The 26,430-nt window shown below is 37.7% G+C and overlaps 3 protein-coding genes and 1 pseudogene across 5 annotated transcripts in view; all 4 read right to left on the minus strand.

The window, feature by feature from the left end:
* LOC140713697 (collagen alpha-6(VI) chain-like) overlaps positions 1-8,911 on the minus strand; it is a 158,635-nt gene extending 149,724 nt beyond the window's left edge. The window contains exons 1-5 of one of the 3 annotated variants that reach the window (XM_073024095.1): positions 8,417-8,911; positions 4,475-4,541; positions 3,516-3,574; positions 2,168-2,227; positions 659-1,756 (exon numbers count right to left, since the gene is read on the minus strand). In XM_073024095.1, the coding sequence (XP_072880196.1) occupies positions 1,749-1,756; positions 2,168-2,227; positions 3,516-3,574; positions 4,475-4,541; positions 8,417-8,885 (663 nt within the window). In that variant the 5' untranslated portion in view covers positions 8,886-8,911 and the 3' untranslated portion in view covers positions 659-1,748. Of the gene's footprint in view, positions 1-658; positions 1,757-2,167; positions 2,228-3,515; positions 3,575-4,474; positions 4,542-8,416 lie in introns of those variants that run through there. The other 2 variants (XM_073024096.1, XM_073024097.1) reach the window with 2 other exon arrangements.
* LOC140713930 (collagen alpha-6(VI) chain-like) lies at positions 8,905-14,235 on the minus strand. Its single transcript, XM_073024626.1, has 4 exons — positions 13,828-14,235; positions 9,281-9,380; positions 8,947-9,091; positions 8,905-8,914 (listed from the first exon to the last, which is right to left on the minus strand). Exons 1-4 carry the CDS (start codon positions 14,233-14,235, stop codon positions 8,905-8,907), a joined length of 663 nt encoding a protein of 220 aa, XP_072880727.1.
* A 3,420-nt stretch (positions 14,236-17,655) lies between these two features.
* The window catches only part of LOC140713931 (collagen alpha-6(VI) chain-like), a 142,859-nt gene continuing 134,084 nt past the window's right edge, over positions 17,656-26,430 (minus strand). The window contains exon 42 of the mRNA XM_073024627.1: positions 17,656-17,689. Within this exon, the coding sequence (XP_072880728.1) occupies positions 17,683-17,689 (7 nt within the window). The 3' untranslated portion in view covers positions 17,656-17,682. The remainder of the gene's footprint in view (positions 17,690-26,430) is intronic.
* LOC140714020 (U6atac minor spliceosomal RNA) lies at positions 23,598-23,735 on the minus strand (annotated as a pseudogene).

A 26,430-nucleotide genomic window follows, 5' to 3' on the forward strand; every position in this document is an offset into this window, starting at 1 on the left:
TACCCTGTGGTGTCACTTTTGTGGGCCCTTTACCTGGAATCAGGGTGTTATGTGATAACCACTTGAAGATGATATTCCTGTGACTGTCACCTGGTGGATTTCTAGTGGATTTTGAAATGGCTTGACGGACGAGATCTTCAATGACTGTTATTTTGTTTACCCAGCCAGGAACCTGTGATGGCCTTCCTCTCTACATTATTTCCTGGATTACAAATCTCTCCCCTCACTCACTTATTTCATGGATTACTGAACTTTTCTACACTACCATTTTAAGACTTTAAGAACTGCTCCTAAGCTTGATGGTTTGGGAGCTACACATATATATACATAACACTGTTAACTTCAGTTTATTTCATTAAAGTTACTGTATTATAAGTAGATACTAATAAAGATAGTGATTTTAACATTAGAAACTGACTCAGTGTATATTAAAACTTACAAATAAATCCTATTTTCACTTCATAACCTCAGAATATTGTAAACCAGCTAAAAGATGTGTATTTCTATTGCTTGATTGGGCTACCATTGCTGGCAGAATGATTTTATTCACATGCACAGCTTCTTCCTAATCATGTTCATGAGTGTGCAGGAAATGATGAAATAGAAATGGAACTGTAGCTTTGGGTTACTTTGTTTTATTTCAAATCAAAAAGCAGTACTTTTTGTAGATGGAACATATGCATGAACAAATTCTGAGTATAAACATTTGCTGCGAATAAAGAAAACCAAGAGTACGCTACATGATACGACAAAGACGTGTTAATGAAATGAAGTTATCCTGGTTACTAACGGAGCTTTTCCATGCCCTGACACAGAATCTAGCACACTAAGGACTCGTTAAGGTCTAAGGTAGATTCACGTTATGAGCAGTATATATTTACAAGTTTCAACATCTATTCCGCAGAGGTACTGGTCTCGCACTTTGGAAACAGACGCATGTTATTTTTTTTTAAAACTAACTTCTAATTTGTGCAGATAAAATAATACAATTTACATATTTATACTTAATGCTTGTTTATCTCTTTTATGTCAATTTCCTTGTATAATGAATTCTGTTCCTCTTGAAGCCTTGCACTCCTTGTACTACAAGAGTTATTGCAAATGAATGAGTCCCAACACTGAATGGCTGAGAGCTATTCAATTACAATGGGCATCACAGCCATTTACTCTTATTTACTTGCTCAAGCAGAAAATTCCAGCAAAAAGGATGATCATTTTAGTCTGTAGCTGGACTCCTGGCTGACATTGCTCTCTTCCATCACAGTCCAGGGTCAAATACAACCATGGCCCAAGTCAAAGTTGATATTTTCTGACTAATTCATAGGATAAGGATACTGAGCCCTCAAGTATACAGATTCTGAAACAATTATATCATTGCACATCACACACAATGCTGGAGGAATTCAGCAGGCAAGGCATCATCTATGGAAAACAGTAAACAGTCGAGACCGCTCAGTCCTGATGAAGGGTTTCAGTCAATCTTTTACATATATGCTGCCTGGCCTGCTGAATTCCTCCAGAATTTTGTGTGTGTTGCTTGGATTTCTAGCACCTGCTGATTTTCACTGCACATAATTGCTACAACATTTTCTAGTGTGATTTGAGGCAGATTTCTTTACAAGGGTAATGAATCGATGCTTATTTCCTTCGCATCCGCCATACCAGAATTGTTGACAAACTTGCAGACCATTGTCAAAGTATCACTTTAAGTCATAGTTCTAGCATCTTCACATATCATTGTCGAGGGATCAGTCAGCTGTAACAAAATGAAGAAATGACATAACAAGATTGTTTTTCCCAGGATAACTGACTAGATTTTCTAATGGACCAAAATATTGCAGGGATCACTGCATCCATCCCCAAGCAAGGACCATAAAATTTGTCACAAGAACATGCATCACACCAACTTAGCATTCTCTGCAGATGATTTAGCACATGGTTGAATGTGGTCAAATACCTTTTTGTATGTGCTGTAACACCAAAACAGAATTGACTAGAATATTTATTTCATGCTAAATCACATACCAAAACTAAAATATGGAAAGGGAAACAAGACTGAGATTAAGAGATAAAGGCAAAAATTATATAACATATTTAAAATATGATGGAATGAATGTTTTAAAGAGTATTGAAAAAGGAGTGCATGCTATTATCCCATTGCATTTACCATGAAGTGTGTTTGCTTCTGGTCCCTCTGCAGATATTTCAAATTCTTCCTCAACTTCAACTAAATTGCAAAAAAACATACTTTCAGTGCAAAAAAACATGCTTGGGAATAATTAAGGTATCGTGTCATTACAAGTTCAGTTGTATAGCACATCTGGTTTACTTTTGGAGTAATCAATGCATTCCATTGACAAGTAATTTGTAATGGATGTGGATAGTGAGTTGACTACAGAACAAATAGGAAAAGCTTGAAAACCAATTTCTGATTCTGTGTTTAACTCTACATGTAATTGTTGGAGTTGCTCTCTGATTTGATTATGACAAACCGCTAACTTTGTTATTTTTACCATAAAATCTGGTACACTGTTCTTATATAGCAACAGGGTCTCAAAGTTGCAACTGCAGCATTGGTTAAAATACTTCAAATTAAACAAAAATGTTTAATTTTTAAAAAAACATATTTGTAATGCAACTTCAGAGACCCCAAAACATATTAAAGCATTTTTACAGCCAGTTATGAACTTTCAGAAAGGCAGTCACTTCTAACATAGGAGAACAGGAGGTAAATTGTCAACCAATCTCCCTTCACACAGGAATGAGACTAAATGATTTGATTAGTCTGAACCAAAATCTTCTCTGCCCTTAATTAAAATAAGATCCGTAAGGGTTAAGGAAAACAGTGAGAAGGCAGGAGAAGGGGATTAAAAAAATAATGATTGAATGACAGACCAAACTCAATAAGACAAATGGTCTTATTCTGCTCCTATATCTTTTGGTCTTATGTACACAGCATATTCTATGTCTATCCATAGAGAGCAGGGTGGAATTTTGAATAACATTATGTTGCCCTGTGGACTATCCGATGGTACTGCATTGTGGTCTGAAATGTTATCCAGAAGTCTCAGATGTGATTCTTGAACTTCTGATGCACATTTCAATGAATTGGAACAATTCAATTCTGAATTTGATTATCTCATGCACATAGCAATTTCTGGAAGAAAGGCTGCACTACAAATAGACAGTCCCATAAGATACACTAAAATTGATCGTGTTGTTTTCCTGATGCCTTGGCCAGTACAAAGTTTACAGCTGCTCCTGGTGGCATGAAATTCCAGTGGTCCTATTGCCTTTGGCTGACTATACCACTGATAAGTTTCAACAATATGGAAATAATCCATGAGCAGACAGCAAATTACTTTGCTGTAATTATAACACTGGCTGCTCAAATGCTTTGCTTCCAATACTATGTGTACATAAACTGTGCACATATTATAGTTTTAAATAACTTAGGGGAAAAAGAGCCTGCAGACATCGCATTGTAAAATTATATAAATTGTCTTGTTTCTCACCTCTGTAGCTCCATTCTGGAATTAGGTAATCATTTGCCGCAATTCTGAGATTATATTCTCTGTAAAACAAGCAATAATTACACAACTGGCATTAGAGTCTAAAAATAACTTGAATGGCCACAGTTTTATGCACAGGAGTGGAACCCAGTATAACCTCCTGGTGCTGTTGCCCATCCATTTCAAGATCCCATGTGACATGTGTTCAGAGATGTTCTTATGCACACCACTGTTCTAATGCATGGCTGTTTGAGTTACTATTCCCTTCCTGTCAGTTTGAAACAATCCAGCCATTCCCCTCTGATCTCTCTCATTAACAAGGCATCTTTGCCCACAGAAATGCCGCTCACTGGATGACTTTCTTTTGTTTTTGGCATGATCTTCTTTGAACTCTAGAGATTGTTGTGTGTGAGAATCCCAGAAGATCTGAAATTTAGATGCCATGATAAATTAGCAGTTAGCACGATGCTAACAATCCGGCTCTGGGTGTCGGAATTGGAAGTTCAATCCCAGTGCCACCTGTAAGGAGTGTGACCATCTGCCCTGTAGAATGTGTGATTCCTCCAGGAGGTCTGGCTTCCTCCAAGAGTTTGAAGACTGTTAGTGGGTCAATTTGTCATTGTAAATTATACTGTGATTAGGCAAGAGGCTGTGGCTGGAAGAGCCTATTTCACACTGTATCTCTAAATAAAAAACATTCTGAGATACCCCATCTTGCATCAACAATCATTTCATGGTCAAATTCATTTAGATCACACTTCTTTCCCATATTTGGCCTGAACAACAGCTGAACCTTTTGACCATGTCTGCATACATTTATGTATTGAGTTGCTGCCACATGATTTGCTGATTGTGTGTTTGCATTAACTAAAAGGTCTACAAGTGTATCTAATGAAGAGGTCATGAGTTTATACAGAAGACTTAAGCATAAATTTAATAATCCAATGCCTTTTAAAACATACCTTATACGTCCAGGTAAAGCGTCACATTCCTCCTTTAATTGTGGAGGAGGGTAGTCATTGATTTCAACTGTAAAAAGCAAATTTTAGTAAAATTAGTTTTTTAAAAAATGTAAGCACATCAAAATCCCTAATGTTTGTTTTTGAGTACAGTACATCAAAATTAAAGCCATCAGTAATGATTACATATATATTAGGATTAATTGACTTCATTCTAAAGGTTTTTTTATGAAAACATCAGACTTGGCCCCAATCCCAGATATGCTGTATTTCCCTTTGTGACATCATGTGCAGGTGAAGTTTGTAGAAATAGATTCAGATCTGCAGGAGTGACAGCAATAGAATAAACGATGGAGGTTGTTATAAACATTGGAAAAGGCCAAAGATCTGGGAATGATTTATGAACAGGTGAAAATATTAAGGACAAGCAGGTTAATATAAAAGCTGAATATATAAAGTCCTGTTCAATTTCCTGCACTGAAGCATTTGCAGTCCAAAGACCTTTGAGAACTACTTGAACCTGTAACACAGTAGAAGCAATGCATTTTATTGCACAATTTAGCAGATTACAGACACACATAATACTGATGATGTAATCTGTACCAATGGATATATGAATTAATTGACATCAGATTAATAGGTGGTCTAACTGGGATATTTTAAGGTGATTAAAGATATCAGGAAGTGTTGATAAAAAGGTCTCTCAGGCCACAAGTCTTAATCTTATAATTTAAACAGAACAGTTTAAGGATGTGCTCCTCGAGTATATTCTACATAAAGGCTGGAACTGATTTGTTTAGTATAAATTGCTAAATGATTCAGGAACAATTTCTTTCCCTCTGCCATATGATTTCTTAATGGATATTGAACCCATGACAAGTTTTTGCACTGCTTATTTAACTATTATATATACACACACACTTACTGTAATTCATTGGTTTTCTCTATATTGCATTGTACTGTTGACGCAAAGTTAACAAATTTCACAACATATGCCGATGATGTTAAACCTGATTTTGATTCTGATTCTAAGATCCATTCTGATCTCTTTAAATCATTTTGCTGAACTGGTTCAGGTCTTACAGCCATTGCTCCAAACGTTCAGAGTCAGGCTCACAATCAGGTTTATTATCACCTTATATAAAGACAAGAAATTTGCTGTTTTGTGCAGTCAAAAATGATTGTAAATGACAAAGCAAATAAAAAGTGCAAAAAAAGGAATAATGAAACTGTGTTTAGGATCCCTACAGTAATCAGATGGCTGAGGGGATGAAGATGTGTCTAAATCACTAAGAGTGGGTCTTCACGCCCCTAATGGTCATAAGAATAGGGCATTATGGCAGTGGAAAAAGTGGTACAATATCATTGACTACATGACTAGACTTTGAGCAAGTATTGAGAGCAATCAGGGCATTGAAATGTCCAGAACAATTTCCCAAAGGAGGCTAGTTAACCAAGAGAAAATACTTAGATTCTCACCAGGTATCTAAGAACCCACAGAAGTCAGAGGGTGAGCAAAGTTAAAGTTAAAGTTTGTCCTGAGCTTTATAGGCTCATCAGGCTGCTGCTTATGCTGGTTTTCATGGCGTGAAGTGACTGAGAGTATGAGAATCCTCCCCCGATAGGACACCAGTCTATCATGAGGAAGGGTTAGCAAGCCCCATGACATCTTAAGAAGGTTGGAGATGTCGCAATCTGTTTCTTTTTTTAACATTTTCCTGCTTCTAACTGACACTGGACAAGTTTTTTTGTTGCTTTCTCAGAATGTTTTTTGTTTATGATAGACTGCTTGAAGCTGAACACAAATATAATCTCAGACTACTTGCATCACGTAGGAATTTGAAAAAAACAAGAAATGGACTTGTATTGAATATAATGTGTTTAATTGCATAATCTGCTGATGCTTTGCAATAGTTCAACTAAGCTAAAAATATTTTGTAGATGATTTTGATTTGCACTCAGTGCCTAGGGCTCCTCAATTGTGTCCAAAAATCAGCTGGCAGTGATGGATTCCAGTTGCCCTGAGACTGTTTGTTCATGATTGCAATGTCTTGGACAAATCTTCACCATGCTCATCACTGACAGCACTAAGATTTGCAGGGAAGAACGCTAAATAGGAATGTAGACAAGGAATCGTTAGTGACATGTTGCACTTCATGGTTTTGTATGCTTGAAGCATGTTGTCAACCAGCTGTCTGCCTGCAGTTTGGTACTCTGTGGTTGCCCAGAGCATTTTCAACAACATCCTTGAATTCCTTCCATGCGATTTTTTCTGGTCCCACTAGAAATTCTTCAAATTGCCTATTGTTGATGACCTGTTTGATTTGTGGACCCACAAAATGCTTTCCTAGTCTATGAAACATCTGTCACAAACATCAAAATCCTTCACGGAAATTTATAGCCTTTTTAACACCTGTCCTGCCATGCAGCATCTGCCCTGCCTAAGCATGCCCAGGTATGCCTGGACAAGATAGAGAACTTTTCAGTTTACATTGTTGGCAACATTTTAATTGACTTAAATTATGAATTGAAAAAACAAGTATAGGTGATTTTTTTAAATGTATGTGATAATTACCTGGATGAGGAACTGGAGGGATGGGTTAGTAAATTTGCTGATGACACAAAGGTTGGAGGTGTTGTGGATAGTGCGGAGGGCTGTCAGAGGTTACAACGGGACATTGATAAATGCAAAACTGGGCTGAGAAATGGCAGATGGATTTCAACCCAGTTAAGTGTGAAGTAGTTCATTTTGGTAGGTCAAATATGATGGCAGAAAACAGTATTAATGGTAAGACTCTTGGCAGTTTGGAGGATCAGAGGAATCTTTGGGTCTGAGTCCTTAGGACGCTCAAAGCAGCTGCACAGGTTGACTCTGTGGTTAAGAAGGCGTATGTTGTATTGGCCTTCATTATTCTTGGAATTAAATTTAGGGGCCAAGAATTTGCCTGGATTGGGTAGCGTGCCTTATGAGAATAGGTTGAGTGAACTTGCCTTTTCTCCTTGAAGTGATGGAGGATGAGAGATGACCTGATAGAGGTGTATAAGATGATGAGAGGCATTGATTGTGTGGATGGTCAGAGGCTTTTTCCCAGGGCTGAAATGGTTGCCACAAGAGGACACAGGTTTAAGGTGCTGTGGAGAAGGTACAGAGGAGATGTCAGGAGTAAGTTTTTTACTCAGAGATTGGTGAGTGCATGGAATGGGCTGCCAGCAACGATGGTGGAGGTGGATATGATATGGTCTTTTAAGAGACTTTTAGATAGGTACATGGAGCTTAGTAAAATAGAGGGCTATAGGTAAGTCTAGTAATTTCTAAGGTAGGGAATTGTTCGGCACAACTTTGTGGGCCAAAGGGCCTGTATTGTGCTGTAGGTTTTCTACATTTCTATGTAAGAAATTTCCGGTGATTTTCATGATCAGCAGTGCAAAATCTGTAAGATACACCTAAAAGTATTCAGGAAACATAATCTTTGTTGTCCAGTGCAATTTGCAAAATGATTATTACGTAGACAAATTTATTTTCACCCTATCACAAATATTCCCTCTGATCTGTTCCCCCTTCCCTTCTCTACAATTTAACACATTCATTTCCTCTCCTTTATGAACTTCACCCCAAATCTCTGACCTCCTGACTACTTCCAGCTTTTTTGTTTTTAGTCTTGGATTTCATGCATCCAGTTTGCTAGATTCCTCATGTGACAGAGCAGTTAATCAGGGCAAGCTACAGCTGGAAATCAGCATAATGATGGATCTACTTAGCCCTTTATCCCTTGGTACCTATCATTGCACAAAAGGAAGCAGAATTTGAAGTCTGCAAATCCAGAAAACTGAAAATAATTATAAAGAAATACATTATCAAAGGTCTGGCTAATATAGAAGCAGGAATTTCTCTATGTAAATACAGGGTCACTTTTTAAATTTAGTTTTACATTAAGTGTAACTTACGTGTGAGACTTTTCAGGAAGGCCCGAGCGAACCTTTTGGCGTAAGCCGTTTCAGAATCAAGTAGCCGACCAAGGTGAAGAAAGTGTTGGTTAAACGGAAAACTAACAGTCGTATCCAGGTTGACTCCGCCAGTTTCCTTACCAAGGAAAACCGTAAAGACCACAAAACCTTTGCACCTTGCTTCCTCAGACACTATGTTTAGCATTTCCATGCCAAGAGCGCTTGTTCCTCCCGCAAGTATTACAAAGATCACTTTATGACGGCGTGCAACTGGGTTGCTGCTAAAAACATTATTCATGGCCCATTCAATAGCATGGCTAACCCTAGAGGGTCCATCTAACTTATTAAATGATTCTTTAATGTACTCCTTCATTATATTTTTGCTGTTGTACTTCAAAAACCCAAATTCCAGATTGACTGGCTTACGACCAGTACCAGGGACGTAATCTGCTGGTGAGTGTTGTACCATTGCCACCCTGGCATCATTATCACTGATGTCTGGTCTTCTTGAAATCGCAAACATATCCAGCATTGAAGTGAGGAAATATTTAATTCTTTCAAAGTCCATTGTTTTCATATTGTGTGAACCATCAACAACAAAAGCAATGTCCATGCTGATTGAGATTGGAGGTGGGGACATATTGTGTTGACATTGGGCCCTTGGTTGACACATATCTGTGAAGAAAGAAGAAAGCTGAATGTTTAGATCTAGGGAATCTGCGCAGATCAAGTACCTTTAATTTTATACTTAAACCATTTTCCTATTGTTTCATAACAACAATGCAGAAAAACGTAACCTCTGTAAGTATTTGTTGTTAAATTTTGATTTACTATACTAACAACTAAATACAGCTGAAGTCATACCGAAACAGAAGGTGCATAATCGGATTGTGCGTAACTGCTCCTGCTCTTGTCGCTGCTGTTCTGACAATGAAACTATTCGAAACGTTCCTGTATCATCAACCTTTCTCAGGAGGAAAGAAAGGACATTAAAATTTCAAAAAACAGTAATTTCTACAACTTTAAGGTATACAAAATTATGATGGGTTTAGATAGGGTAAATGCAAGCAGGGTTTTTCCACTGAGGTTGGATGAGTCTATAACCAGAGATCACTGGGTTAAGGGTGTAAGGTGAAGAATTTAAGGGGAACGTTAGTGAAAACTTTTTCACTGAGAGGGTGTTCAAAGAATACAGACAACCTCAACTTACTTGGTCAAAGTCTCCTGACAGGAATCATAATTAATTCTCTTTCCACCTCCACAAGATTCCTTCAATGTTTGATCTTTATATTTATTATAGTATGAAATTTCATCAACATCATAATTCTTCTTCTCAAGCTTGTATATACTATTTTGCAAAATCTCTGGTTTTAGTTCAGCTCACACTATCTGCTCCCATCATCTGATACAGCGGTTTCTGGTTAAATGGGGCATCATTTATTTGGGCAGCCACTTATTTGAGACGATTCTTAAAGAACAAAATCTAAACAAGAATATAGCCATGATTCCCTTCATTTATTTGGGACACAATGCTGCCTAATTGGGGCATGTTTCTCACACTCTGCATGCCACCTTGGCTGAGCAGAGGAGCACTTCTAGTAACAGACTAAAACAGCTGTGCTGCTCCAGTACGTGCTGTATGAGGCATTCTTATTAATTGAACATCACTCAACTTCACTTGCCCCATCACGGAAATGTTCCCACAACTTATGAACTAATTTTCAAGGATTCCGCATCTCATATTCATGCTATTTATTTATATACTTGTTTATTTATATTTTTATTATTATTTTCTTCTTCTTTCTTTTGTATTTGCACATTTCGTCATCTTTTGCACTCTGGTTGAGCATCCTATTGGTGCAGTAATTAATTGATTCTATTGTGGTTATTGGATATATTGAGCATGCCTGCAAGAAAATGAATCTCAAGGTTGTATATGGTGACATTGATAATAAATTTACTTTGTACTTTAATCATTGAGAAGGAAGAAATGCACAGATTATTTTCTAAATGGAGAGAAAATTCAGAAATCGGAAGTGCAAAGAGACTTGAGAGTCCCTGTGCAGGATTCTCTGAAGGAAAACTTACATCCTCTACATAGCACCATCCAGAGACAGAGAAGCAGTTTCAGCGACAGGTTACTATTGATGCAATGCTCCTCAGACAGGATGAAGAGGTCAATACTCCCCAATGCCATTAGGCTTTACAATTCTACCGCCAGGACTTAAGAACTTTTTAAAAGCTATTATTAATGCTTTTTGAGATAGTGATTTAGATGCATATCATATTTTTTACTGAGTTAAGTATTGTATGTAATTAGTTTTGCTACAACAAGTGTATGGGACATTGGAAAAAAGTTGAATTTCCCCATGGGGATGAATAAAGTATCTATCTATCTATCTATCTATCTATCTATCTATCTAGGTTGAGCTGTTGGGAAGGAAGGCAAATTCAATGTCAGTATTCATTTTTTTGAGTACTAGAATATAAAAGCAAATGTTCAATGCTAAGGCTTTATAGTGCATTGGTCAGACTGAATTTGGAGCACTGTGAGCAGTTCATAGTCCCTTTATCAAAAAAAGCATTTTCTGGCATTGGAGAGTGTCCACAAGAGGGTCACAAGAATGATCTCAAGAGTGAACTGGTTAATATATGAGGAGTGTTTGAAGGCTCTGGGGTTCGCTATATGCGGATGATTTATTAGTTTACATTTCAGACGCTAGGAAATCTACTCCTTTTATGTTATCTATATTTACGGAATTTAGTATTTTCTCTGAACATAAACTCAACTTGCATAAAAGTGAACTATTTCTTATTAATAATTTTTCTGATTATTATGATCAAATACCTTTTAATATTGCTAAAATCTATTTTACTTACCTTGGTATTAAAATTACTAAAAATTTTAAAGACCTATATAAGTATAATTTTTCCCCTCTAATTGAATATACTCAACAAGCGCTTTCTAAATGGTCGCCTATGTCGATGTCATTAATTGGTCGAATAAGTTATTTGAAAATGGTTATTTTACCGAAATTTTTATATACATTTCAAGCAGTTCCATCTTTTGTTCCAAAAATATTTTTTGATAAAATAGATTCCATGATCTTGTCTTATATTGGGAATAATAAAAACTCCAGAGTGAATAAATTTTCATTGCAAAAATCAAAAAAAGTTGGAGGACTGGTACAACCAAATTTTAGATTTTGTTATTGGACAATTAATATTTGTTATATCACCCTCTGGATTCATGGTATAGATAACCAGGATTGCCCTTCATGGTTACATCTGGAGGAGAATTTGGTAAGGGGGTTTTCTTTAGCTTCTTTACTGGGAGATCCTCTTCCTTTTTTGTTCTCCAAGATAGTTAAGACAAGGTCTTAGTCCTATTGTTAAACATACTTTAAAAATTTGGTTTCAGTTTCGTAGATTTTTTGAATTAAATAACTTTGTACTCTCTAGTAATATCTATTCTAACTTTTTCTTTAAACCATCAACTCTGGATAAGGTTTTTTAATATGGAAAACTAAGGGAATAAAAACTTTTTTATATTTGTTTTCAGAGCATTGTTTAATGTCTTTTTCGCAGTTAATGGATAAATATGATATATCTAGTGCACATTGTTTTAGATATTTACAAGTTAGGAATTTTTTACATGATTTTTTACCGAATTATCCATTGGCTTATTCACCAAATTTGATTTATTCTATTTTTCAGCTTAAACCATTTCAAAAACGATTAACAGCTACTATATATAAACAGTTAATGAATGCACGTATGATGCCTAATGATAAGGTTAAACGTACTTGGGAAACAGAACTTCAACATTCACTTTCAAATGATTAATGGAGTAAAATTTATTATCCAGTTAATAATTCATCTATCTGCGCACATCACTCCCTAATTCAGTTTAAGATAGTACACAGGGCCTATATGTCAAAAGATAAATTAGCACTTATTTTTTCTAATATTAGCCCCATCTGTGACAGATGCAACGCTGAGATGACTACTCTAACTCATATGTTTTGGTCCTGTGTAAAGTTAAATAATTTTTGGAGGGATGTGTTTAGAATATTATCAGAAGTGATAGGTGTGGATTTACAACCCAATTCACTTAAGGCAATCTTTGGGATTATTCCAGAGGAAACAGGAAGAGTTCCTGCTTCTGCTCAACATGTGATAGCCTTTTCAACTTTACTGGCTAGGAGAGCTATCTTGTTATACTGAAAAGATTTTAATCTACCTACTGTTTTTAACTGGCTCACCTCCATTATGTCCTGTTTAAGTTTGGAGAAAATTAGAAGCCAGACATTTGACACATCCTTTAACTTTGAGCAAGTCTGGCAACCCTTTATTCAATATTTTCATATGACTTAACTTTTTCTCTCTCTTTTTATTTTTAATAAGGAAATTTTTTCTTTTTTTTTATTCTCCCTTATCCACGAAGGTTCAGAGATGACTGGAAGGATGTTTTCTTTCCTCTTTTTTTAAAATTTTATCCTCAAATGGACTGCCCAATCTTTCTTTTATTTTTTGCTTTTGGTTAGTTTAGCAGGGTTTTTTTTCTCCTTATTAATGAAATTTCCAATCTTCTTTTTTCTCATTACGATTTGCCAAGAGGAGTTGTGTTTTCTTGTTTATATACTATATACAATAGCTTAATATTATATCCAATTGACCTTGACAGTATATATTCTTTTGCTGCTACTACGTTTGTTGTATTATGTATTTGTTAAAACTTCTCCTCTGATTTGTATCTTTTTCTTTGTTGGAAAATTAATTTTAAAAAATTGAAAATGAAGGCTCAGGGGCTTTTGTCCTGCACTCACTGGAGTTTAAAGAATGGGGGATGGGGGTGGCGGGGCAGATCACATTGAAACATATCTAATATTGAATGGCCTAGATAGAAGGGATGTGGAGAAAATGTTTCCGATAGTGAGTTCCAATAGTGGGGAGTCTAAGATGAGGGGGCACAGCCTCAAAATAGAAGGACATCCCTTTATAACAGAGATGAGGAGGAATTTCTTTAGCCAGAGGTTGGTGAATCTGTGGAATTCAATGCCACAGGCGGCTGAGCCAAGTCATTGGGTATATTTAAAGCAGAGGTTGACAGGTTCTTGATTAGCAAGGGCATCGAAGGTTACTGCAAGAAAGCAGGGTATTGGGGTTGAGAGGGATAATCAATCAGCCATGATGGAATAGCAGAACAAACTTGACAGGTCAAATGGCCTGATACTGTTCTAATGGTCTTATTTACATCCTTACATTGGGATCCCATTGGCAGATGGGGTCAATGACAGAAAGAGGAATTTGTATTACAAATGCAAGCATAGGAACCTTAAACAGGAAAATGTGATGGGGACCACAAATAAATGCGTCATTTGTAAAATATAGTAGATAGTATCATTTACCTGGAAGGCAAGCTGTATGTCGGGGACATCAGCAAAAGAAATGACAACTGGGGTGATGTCCAAGGCACTGAACTCGAGAGCTGCCGTCACGATTGCTGACTTGTCTTCAGATGGTCCATTAGTAATAAATACTGCTACCTTTCTGGTAAGAATGCCACCACGAGTATGCTTGAAAGTATTTCTTGCAACAAACCTCATTGCTGATCCAATATCCCGCCTTCTAGCTGACCGCTCATAAGCTAGATCCTGCAGTGATTCCAGAAATTTCTCCTCACTCTTGTGTTCTGAGAATCGTATGAACATTTTTGGTGTGGAGCTGTAGGTAAGAACTGCCACACGTGCTCCCTCTGGGCAAGTACTTTTGGTTATTTTAAGATCCTGTACCAATACGCTCACTATCCTCTTCATTCTGTTAAATTCAGCTGGGGAAACATCTGATGACAAATCCAACGCAAACACGAGGTCCAGAGGATAAACAGGGCACTCAGAGCTTTCTGAAATGAGAAATCGCTCATTCTTTTAAGGTAGAAAAATAAAAAATACACTTGTATTTGTGTAGCATGTTACATGGCATCAAAACTGCTTTCAAACTAATTAAATACTTCTGAAATGTAATCACCACTGTTCTAGGAAATCCAACAAGCAACTTGCAAGCAAGATCCCAAAAACTGCAGGTGAAAAACCAAAGAAAAAGTGCAGATGTTGGAAGTCTTCCATTGAAGAAAACAGAAACACAGAGCAGGGCAGGCAATATCCATGGTGTATACACCTTTCATTCAGAATTGAGTGTGAATTGTTAACTCTCTTTTTCATTCCATAGACTTACTAAGGTTTTCCCACATGTTCTGTTCTTTTATCCCTATAAACTACAATGTTGCTATTTAAATAGTTAACAGTTAGATAACACATTGGACAGGGAAATATCCTCTCTTTGAAACAGTTTCATAGCATCATAGAATCATGTTACATTGATCAAGTGGCGATTCCGCCCAATGTCAACGCTGTGCAGAATAAGCCACACAGTCACATTCACACAATTCTCCCCATTGACTGTGTACTTGCATTCCCCAACCTGGCGATATTATTTGAAGGTGCTGGATGCTTTTTCTTTTACTGCTCTCGCAGTGAGTGCATTTCAAATCATAACAACTCTGTATGAAAGTATTTTGCCTCATGATCCCCTATCCTCTTGAAATGGTCCTTGAACTAACCAGTAATGGAAATGCCTCCTTTCCACTTGTACTCTTTAAATCCATTATGACCTTGTATAAAAGCACAAAATGCTGGCAGAACTCAGCAGGCCAGACAGCATCTATGGGAGGAGGTAATGACGACGTTTCGGGCCGAAACTCTTCACCGGGAGGGTTTCCTGCACCAAACTAAAGGTGTAGCCATGGGCACCTGCATGGGTCCTAGCTACGCCTGCCTTTTTGTTGGCCATGTGGAGCAATCTATGTTCCAGGCCTACACCGGTATCTGTCCTCCTCTTTTCTTGCGTTATATTGACAACTGCATTGGCGCTGCTTCCTGCTCACATGCTGAGCTCGTCAACTTCATTAACTTCGCCTCCAACTTTCACCCCACCTTCAAATTCACCTGGTCTATCTCAGACACCTCCCTCCCCTTTCTAGATCTTTCTGTTTCTATCTCTGGAGACAGCCACTCCTGATGAAGGGTTTCGGCCCAAAACGTCGTCACTACCTCCTCCCATAGATGCTGTCTGGTCTGATGAGTTCTGCCAGCATTTTGTGTTTTTATTTACTTCCAGCATCTGCAGATTCACTCGTGTTGCCGTATGACCTTGTATATCCTATTTAATCTCTTCTCAGCCCTCTTTGCTCCAAGGAAAAAAAAATCTAATTTCTACTGTTATGATCCCAGCCCCCTCCTTTGTGAGAATCGCAAGAGCCCTAGTGAAGTGGGGGGTCAATGACCCAAGAGAAGAGAAAGATACGTGCGGTGTCCCTCATTTCACGGTGAGGCAAAAGCTGGCGACTGTGGTTATTGTCTCGTGGAGACACCTTTGTGAATTAGGAACTGTACTATGTGTATACCCTCAGGGCAACGTGGGTAGAGAGATGGAGAGAGATTGCATCATCCCAATCTGATTGACATCTGAGACCCCGTGAGTTCAGATAAAAGAGGGGTTGTAAAGACGGCCTCCCCAGACGCACCAGAAGATACGCTAGAAATCCTGTGACAGCATTTAATAGCGACAGCTAGTGGGGGGGTTTGTGTGCGTCTTTTCCTTGCCTGGGATTGGCGACCTCACCACGAAAGAATGGCTTTAGCTACAGGAGAGGCCGCAAGTGAACGGCCACCCCACAACGAGACGCCGACAGATCGAACTCATAAAGGTTGGAAAAAACCCGCCGGGTAACTGTTTCATTCTATACCTATATCTCTCTATCTCCAACAAAGTGCATCACTGCGACACCCAAAAGACGGCAGCTGGTGGAACTGCCGTGACCGCAAGAGACTTTTAGATATACATCGGACAATATATATATTACCCCTAGACAACGATAGAGCTTATTTCTTATTGATTATTACTATACCTGCGCTTTAGATTGAGTATTGATGACGTATGTTATCTGAATGTTTGTATTAACCTTACTTTTGTGCCCCTTTATAAATAAAAATGTTTGAAAATGGTACCATCAGACTTCAGCGGACCTCTCTATCTTTGCTGGTAAGTGATCCAGATACGGGATACATAACACTACTAAATTCTGAGATCTCTAATATTCCATCATCAGGACTTTTATACTCTTTTTTAAATAATGCGACAAAAATGAGATTCCAGTGTTATTGAAGATTTAGGATGTCAGTCCAAATTCAAAGGTGCAAACATTAATTTATTATCAAAGTATGTATGAAGTATATAACTCTGAGAATTGTCTTCTCCAGATAGCCAAGAAACAAAGAAAACCACAGAAGTCAGATTCAAAGAGAAACAGCAACCTTCCCTCTTCCCCACAGCACACTAAAAACGGCAACATGAACACCAACACCCTCTCAAAATCCCCTCACCCTGCACAAAAAGCAACAAGAACAAGAAAACTTAGGCTTTCAACAGTGCAGTTCCCCTGTGTTAGAATGGAGGTATAATGACTTGATAAATGAATTAAAATAATGCAATTGTAAATTAAAAAAGAGCAAAAACACTCACTTGATGAACAGCAAGCTGGCAGGGGAAAATAAGGAAAAAAAACTAATTACTTCCTTTGAAAATAAACTCTACATTATAATTTAGAGATAATACATCCCTAGGGAGATGAAATTTAGCAACAAATACATTTTGCTTTCATCTAAAAATAATTTTACCCAGTTGTATTCAGTGCATTTAATATTATCTCACAAGAAAAATGTTAACAGAGAAATGATCACACTAGCTAAAATTCCTGTTGTGTGCCTGATGTCATGGAATAGTCTAAATAGTCTTTTTCTATTGTTTAGGATTGTATTTAAAGGAGCATTCAAAAGCCACTAAAACAAAAATTAAATGCATTCATCTGGGAAATTGATCACTTTTCTGCCTCAGTGTTTTAAAACTTTAGTGACGTTACTGTAGTTATTATGAATAAGTGTTAAATTACATATTTTCAAAGTCTTCTGTTGAGTAATAACTAAAAGGAATTAATTTACTTTAAAAACATGGTAATGTATTTAAGAACTATAGTACTCACGGCAATTGTTTCGAATATATGACAGGAGTTCACATGACTGTAAAAGAAAAATGAATAATTCTGGATCTAGAGGATATCATAAAATTCATATTTTTGGAAAGAGTTTGCAGGTCACAGCATGCTTAGAAATGACTTACGTCAATGGATGTTTTCCCTTGTGATCCTTTCAAACCCTGAAACAGCAGAAAATTAAAATAGTCTTTTGAAGTTTTGCATGAGACATGATACACGCATGCATGGACTAACTCCATACTAATTTTAATAACTGAATGCTAATTCACCTCTAGACCTTTTTCCACCATCCTTTGTTCTAAATCCCATTTCTCCTTCCAGATTTTACCTACAGCTGTGTTTTCACTACATCTTTAGATCTTGACTTCTCAGAACATCTGAACAATCCACCTACATCAGTCCTCAGCAGAGGCCTCAGTTTTATCTCCTTTTGTCCCTCTCTTAATGAATGCCAAGACCAGCATTACATCGAATGCTTAGTTCAATGTCTTTACCTCCATGACCATATCTCTAGTTTTAAAAGACTGTGAGCCATTTTTTTAAAATCTCCAGATTTCAGAATCCAACGAGAGCCTGCCCTCAAGGTTAGTTCCCCATTCGTCATTGCTGACTGCCAATGAAACAACAATGACTGTCTCGATGGTCTACTTGTACTCACTCTAACCTAACCCTTCTGAACTTTTAGAAGTTTGCTGAGAACATAAGTTTACAAGACATAGGGGTAGAATTAGGTCATTTGACCCATCTCTACGGCACAATTCTATCATAGTTGATTTATTATCCCTCTCAACTCCATTCTTCTGCCTTCTCCCCATAATCTTTGAGGGCCTGACTAATCAAGAACCGATCAACTCCGCTTTAAATCTACCCAATGACTTGGCTTCCGGAGCTGTCTGTGGCAATGAATTCCACAGATTCACCAAGCTCTGGCTCAAGAAATTTCTCCTCATCTCTGTCATAAAAGGACATCCTTAGGGATTTATATTACCTTCAAGGAAAAAGCCAGAGAATGTTAGAAGACAGTTGTCCCTCTGACTGGAGGCCTGTGAGTATTGGTGTGCTGCAGGGAGTGCTGCTGTGTCTCTTGTTGTTTGTATATTCATGATTTGGATGACAGTGTGGTAAAATGAATCAGCACATTTGCAGATGACACCAAGAATGGAGGCATAGTGGATGGTGAGAAGGCTATTAAAGCTCGCAAAGAGACCTGTACCATCTGTGAAAATGAGCTGAAAATGGCAGATGGAATTTAAAGTTTTCAAGTGTGAAGTGTTGCAGTTTGGGAGGGAAATCCAGAATAATACTTGGAGAGTGAATGGCAGGGCACTGAGGTGTGGATTAGAACAAAGGAGCCTGGAGTACAGATCCATGTCCCTTGAAAGTGACATCACATGTACAGTACTCTGCTAAAGTCTTTGGCACCTAGATATATAGTAGCTAGGTTACCTAACTCTGTCTTTTATTTGTCAGTGAAGAAGAGAGCAAATCAGTAAATCTGATGGGAGCGAAGTATGTTGAGAATGACAAGGATGGTGTGCCACAGGAAGGATGTGGGACAGGTGGCAGAGAAGAAGTACCAGTGGTGGGGGTTGACGTAGGTACAAACACACGCAGCCCTGAGATACCAGGCAAGATCATTTGATTATGAAAATTTGGTTTATTGATCATTACAAATGTCTCTCTGGTGTTCCCCTCACCCTTTTCCCAACCTTGATTCCGTATCCTTGCCCCCCTCACACTCTCAGTCCATGATAGAGACATATCAGATTCAGGTTTATCGTCACACACGTCATGAAATTTGTTTTTTTTTTATGACAACAGTATAGTGCAATATTAAAATGACTACAGTCCTGTGCAAAAGTATACAGTCGGCACTCCTTATCTGCTGGGGATTGGTTCTGAGACCCCCACCCCCTCCCTGTGGATACCAAAAATTGCAGATGCTCAAGTCCCTTATTTAACCTGTCTCAGTGTGGTAGTCTTTAGGACCCAGCAGAACCCCGGACTTTATTTAACATGCTCAGTGTGGTGGACGTTATGACCCGGTGGCGCAGCTCTGAATCTGTGGTGTTTCTGTTCACGAAAATAATCGTGATCATGATTGAAAGTAAGGTGGAAGTAATAAAGTGATTGGAGAGAGGTGAAACACCATCAGTTATTGGAAAAGGATTAGGCTACAAGTCGGTCAATGATCGGAACAATTTTAATGGAGCATGTGAAAGGCCCTGCCCCAATGAATGCTACAATTATTACTAAGCAACACAGTGGTTTAATTATTTAAATACGTATGTTTCTTAAGTATTTTATATGCATAGAAAGGTAAAATATGTACTATATACTAAGAAAAACGTTTGACTAACTGAAGCTAGATAATACCAGATGTACCTGTTCCGACTTCAAATCTGACTTAAATACGGACTCAGGAATGGAACTCATTCATAACCCGGGTTTTAAAGTCATTTCTAGATTACTTATAATACCTAATACCTTGTAGATGCTATGTAAATAGTTGTTATACTGTATTGTTTAGTGAATAATGACAAGAAAAAATAATCTGCATATGCTTAAACAACGAGGGCTGGAGAGAGAAATTCCAGGTTTTCCCGATCCGCGGTTGGTTGAATCTGCGCATGCGGAATCCATGGATAAGGAGGGCCGACTGTATATAAAGCATTTGCACACTGTTGCAGATTGAATCATAAAGAGAGTTTTGGCACATTGTTCTTTATAAATTAAAGTATGAGTGCAGGAGTTGGAATGTTTTGTTGAAGTTGTATAAGACCTTGGTAAGTCCAGCTATAGAGTACTGTGTCCATTTCTGGTCACTTATAGGAATGATAGCAATAAGATTGAAAGAGTGCAGAGAAAATTATTTGAGTGGCTGAGTCACCAGGATAGGATGGATCGGTTAAAACTCTATTCCCTGGAGCACAGAAGAATGAGGGGTATTTTATAGAGGTACTGTATACAAAACTATGATGGATATAGAGAGGGTAAATGCATGCAGGCTTTTTCCCATCAGGTTGGGTGAGACAGACTAGAGGTCAAGGTTTTAGATGAAAGGTGAAATATCTAAGGCAAGTCTGAGGAAGAACATCACCCTGGTGTGAGTGTGGAATGAGCTGCCAGCAGAAGAGATAGATGTGGGATGAATTGTACAATTTAACAGAAGTTTCGATAGATCCATTGATGAGAGGTATGAAGGGCTATGATATAGATGCAGGAAGATGGGACTAGGCAGAAAATCAGGCTGACATAGACCTGATGGGCCAAAGAGCCTGTTTCGGTGCTGTAGTGCTCTATGATTCGATGTTGAATCGCTCCTGCTTTTATCCGTTACTCCTCAGGTGCCTCTGCCAACCAACTCAACTTCAATGCAGACATCTGAACCCACTGCATCTCCATTTCACATCAGGCGAGTAGGGGCCTTAACTTCTCCCAAACAGACTGCCTAGTTTATCCAGTTGAACTTACTATACGGAACAGCTTGTTCAATTCCACTCATTTTCTCCAGGTCAAAGGTGTAGCTATAAGAAATCAAGAGTCCAAACTCCTTCTTGTAGGATATGTTGAGCAGTCCCTGCATTAGTCCTACTCAAGTCTTTTCTCTAACTATTTTTTTCTAGTACATTGATACAGTCATTGGTGTTGCTTCCTGTATTTACAGAAAATTGGAGAAATTCATTATATTCATTACTAAAATACACACTGTCCCCATTTTCATAAAGTCCATTTCTAACATTCCCTTCTTTTATCAATAAATGTCACTATTTCAGCTTAGCTATAAATATTCGTTACAAATCCATAAAGTCCCACAGTTGTCGTGATGACACCGCCTCCTGCACTTTTTCCTGTAAGGGTTCATTTCATTCTGCATTCCTGTCATATCTGTTTTGATGATAAGACTTTCTATGCAGGTGATTCTATGATTTTTTTCCTTAACCTTACAATATTGATAGGGCTTTCAAGCATGTCTCTTTTAAACAGAGATTCACATACCCATTCATGACACAGGAAGTAACTGTATTTGACTCCAAAAAGAGCCAATCTAACAGTCCAATTCCTCCTTATTCTTGCTCAAATGCACAGCACTCTCCTTTTCATTCTTTTGCCATTTTGCAACACCAGGGGACAATTTATAGTAATCAGTCGTGATATATGCTTACTGCTTGGTTGTTTACTAACTTGTTTTCCAAACACAACAGCTGCCACTTGTAAGTTCAAAAACAAATGTAAGAAAACTTCCAACTAACAGTTCATTTAACTTCTAGTTGTAAATGGAAGTCAGTCTTCAGTTCAGTTCTTGAAATGTAAATGGAAAGCATTAATCAGCTTGAAGTTAAAACCTAGCTTTGTAAATAAGGTTTTTATTTAGAAAATGCTCTTTCTGTGTATAAGCAGATGTTGGTCATTACAATTGCTTTCTTATGGCAAGAGTAGAATATGAGACAATATGTTGTTCAATTTGAGTTGTTTCAAACAGACAAGCTGACCCTTAAGTTGCTTAGTTCAAGGAAGCTTGCAGAACTGATGTACTACCATTTAGCATATCAGTAACTAATGCATTTGTAGTTGCAATGTTTATGAATTCAAGGAAGTTAGCTTTATAGTGTTACTTGTAAACTGTGAACATTAAGCTTATGTCTATCTCTCCAAAAATGCTTTTAGAGTACTTGTGTTAACGATATCTGAGGAAATATCATAAATGTGTGAAGTCATCTAAGTGGGAGAAAAATGATAAAATGCAGAAAGCAGTTCAGGCTTCCTAGGAATGAGGAAAGGAACATCGAGAAACTTTGAAAGGAACATGGGGCGAACAAGAATCCATTCCTCCCGCTTTGGTTTCTGCAATAGACAATGTGTTCACATGTATTGTGTGTGTTTTAGTTTATAAAAATTGTACCTGTACTTTGAAACTCTTTTATTCTAGGTTTAGGCAGCTTTCTCAATAAATGTCACTATTTCAGCTTAACTATCAAAGTTAGCAAATTTTGGAAATAGTTGGTGTTTTTTAAATGGTTTATAATTTGGAAATGTTTAAAATAGAAATCCTTTGAGTTTTAAATGTACTTTAAGGTTTTTGTTGGATTTAAGTTTGTTATACTGAAAACAAATGAACTGTGTTTAAGTCCTTTGTTAGCTGGAAGAATTTTCTCCTTGGTAGGGAGAGAGGACCCACCACCTGACCATAAGACCATAAGACATAGGACCAGAATTATGCCATTTGGCCCATCGAGTAAGCTCTTACCATTTTATCATGACTGATATATTTCCCTGTTAGCTCCATTCTCGTGCCTTCTTCCCGTAAATCTTCATGCCTTGACAATCAACAATTTTAAATGTGCCTTAAGTATACCTAATGACTTGGCCTCCACAGCCATCTGTGGCAACAAATTGAACAGATTCACCACTTTCTGGCTAAAGAAATTCCTCTTCATCTCCATTCTAAATGGATGTCCCTCTATTCTGAGGCCAACGTGCATGACCATATAATGTCCTCTCATCCTAGACTTCCCAACATAGAAAGTGTTCTTTCCACATCCACTCTCTCAAGGCCTTTCAACGTTTGATAGGTTTCATTGAGATCCCCCCTCATACTTCTGAATTTCAGTGAGTACAGCCCCAGAGCCATCAAACACTTCTCAAATGATAAAGCTTCCAATCCTGGAATCACTTGCATGAACCTCCTTTGAACCCTTTCCAATGTCAGCACAGTCTTTTAACATAAAGGACCCCAAAATGCTCACAACACTCCTTATAAAACCTCAACATTATATCATTGTTTTAATATTCTAGTCCTCTCATAATGAATTGCATTATGAGATTATGAGAAATGCACATTGCATTTGCCTTCCTCACCGCAAACTCAACCTGAAAATTAACCTTTAGGAAATCATGCATAAGGATTCTCAAGTCCCTTTGCTTTTCAGATTTTGAATTTTCTCTCCATTTAGAAAATAGTCTATACTTTTATTTCTTCTACCACTGTGCATGACCACACACTTCCTGTCACTGTATTCCATCTGCCACTTATTTGCCAATTTTCCTAATCTAAGTCATTCTTTTTTTAAAAATTATTATTTTTATTTTAAATAAATGCCACTAAGTAGATGGCAATGCCTTAACCATTTGTGTGTTGTAAGGTCACTAGGGCCCCTTCCATCCTCATCAAGGGGAGTGCTAACCTTTTCTCCTTTCATACAACACTGTCTAAGTCATTCTGCAGCATTGTTGCATCGTCAATACTACCTACCTCCTCCACCTATCTTTGTATCATCTGAAAACCTGGCAACAAAACCATCAATTCCATTATCCAAATTATTGACATACAACATAAAAAGAAGCAGTCCTCTGTGGAATACCATTGGTCACCAGGAGCTAACTGGAAAAGGTTCTTTTTATTCCCACTCTTCGCTTCTTACAATCCACTAATGCTCTATCTATGCTAGCATGCTTCCTGTAGTACCATTGGCTCTTAACTTGTTAAGCAGCTTCATATGTGGCACCTTGTCCAGGCCGTCTGATAATCCAAGTTCACAACATCCATTGATTCTCCTTTGTCTACCCTGCTTGTTATTTCTTCAAAGAATTCCAACAGATTTGTCATGCAAGATTTTCCCTTAAGGAAACAATGCTGACTTCAGCCTATTTTATCATGTGCCTCCAAGTACCCCTAAAGCACATCCTTAAAAATCCAACATCTTCCCAACCACTGAGGTCAGACTAACTGTCCTATAATTTCCTTTCTCTGCCTCACTAACCTCTTGAAGAGTGGAATGGCATTTGCAATTTTACAGTCCACCAGACCCATTCCAGAATCTAGTGATTCTCGAAAGATCATTACTAATGCTTCCATAATCTCCTCAACTACTTCTTTTAGAATCCTGGGGTGCAGTTCATCTGGTCCAGGTGACTTATCTACGATCAGACTTTTAATGTTTTAAACTTCCCAAGTATCTTCTCTTTAGTAATAGCAATGACACTCATTTCTGCCCCCTGACACTTTCTTATTTCTGGCATTCTGCTAGTGTCTTCCACAATGAAGACGAGTGCAAAATACTTAACTTTATCTGCCATTGCATTGTCTCCTATTACTACCTCTCCACGTTAATTTCCAATGGTTGCTATCCACTCTTTTCTCCCTTTTACTCTTCACATATTTGGAAAAAAGTTTTGTATCTTCTTTTATACTATTGGTGAGCTTACCTTCATATTTCAGCTTTTCTCTTTTTATAACTTTTCAATGGTTTTCTGTTGGTTTTTAAAAGCTTCCCAATCCTCTTCCTTCCTATTAATTTTTGCTATAGATTTACCATGGTTGCCTCATTCTCCCTTTAGAATACTTTGTTCACTTTGGGATGTATCTTTCCTGCACCTTCTGAATTGCTCCCAGAAAATCCAACAATTTCTGTTTTGTCATCGACCCTGCTAGTGTCCTCTTCCAATCAACTTTGGCCAGCTCCTCCCTCATGCCTCTGTAATTCCTTTTGTTCTACTGTAACACTGATGCATCCAATTTTAGCTTCTCAAAATGCAGGGTGATTCTAATCAAATCTGGGTCATTACATAACACCCAGTCCAGAATTGTCATTCCCCTAGTGGGCTCAATCACCAGCTGCTCTAAAAAAAACCATCGCACTGGCATTCTACAAGTTCCCTCTCTTGGGATCTAACACCAACCTGATTTTCCCAATCCATCTGCATATTGAAAACCTCTATGACTATTGCAACATTGCATTTTTTACACACCTTTTCTATCTCCCTTTGTAATTTGTAGCCCCCATCCTGGCTGTTGTTTGGATGCCTGTAAATAACTTCCATCAGGGTCTTTTTACCCTACCAGTTTCTTAACTCTTCCCACAAGGATTCTACATCTTCTGATCTTATCTCACCACATTGTAAGGATTTAATTTTGTTTTTTACCAAGAGTCACTGCACCTCCCGTCCGCCCACCTGCCAGTCCTTTCAAAACAATGTATATCCTTTGATGTTAAGCTTCCAACTATGATCTTTCAGGCATGACTCAGCGATGCCCGTGTCATACCTGCCAATCTCTATCTGGACTACAAGATTATCTATCATATTCTGTATACTGCATGCGTTAAACTATAATACCTTCAGTCCTGTGTTCATCTCTCTTTTCAGTTTCGACTCCCTATACACTTTAACTTATCCCATTGACTGCAATTTTGCCCTATCATCTTCCTCACCGTAAATAGAAAAAAAGAGTAGTGTATTCATTCTTGGATACAAAAGCAACATGTTTGATTATTGATTAATTCCGAACACATAGAGAGAAAACTTTCCATATAGTCAAATAGCAACAAGTTCAGGTCACTTAATATGTTTAATAAATGAGGTAACATGTCATCATTGCAACTACAGCAATCCAGCTAAGAGCAAACTTCAATAAGTTAGATGCAGAATTATCTGCCCCTTGACTTTTTAGCTGTGATCATGTAATGGAAATTCATTTTGCATATTTTTGCTATAATGTGGTTGAGTTCAATTTGTAAATTTGATAAACTTGCAAGGAAGATTCATTTCATTCATTCTCCAAGAAAACACAATGTCCTAACTTCTCCAGATTGTGATCTCAGCTGTGTCAAGCCAAATTATTTTTCAGAATGTTGCCCCATTGCATTTCCTGTCGTGAGCGTTCTTGTGTCTTGGTAAAAGATCTTTGTGAGGATATTTCATTGAAGGGAGGTAAACTGAACCAATCATGGTGGAGCAGACTAAAAACATATATTTATATGTTTACTATTCCTATTCAATTAGTAGAGCTTTCTAATGCAGCTGTCTCTACTATATAAAAACACAGCCATCAGCGGCATTGATTTTTTTATAAATAGGTTTCAAAAGCAGCAGATTATTTTTTGCAACACCTTTTCTCTTGGCT

This window comes from Hemitrygon akajei, chromosome 20 (genome assembly GCF_048418815.1).
Source record: "Hemitrygon akajei chromosome 20, sHemAka1.3, whole genome shotgun sequence".
NCBI lineage: Eukaryota > Metazoa > Chordata > Chondrichthyes > Myliobatiformes > Dasyatidae > Hemitrygon > Hemitrygon akajei.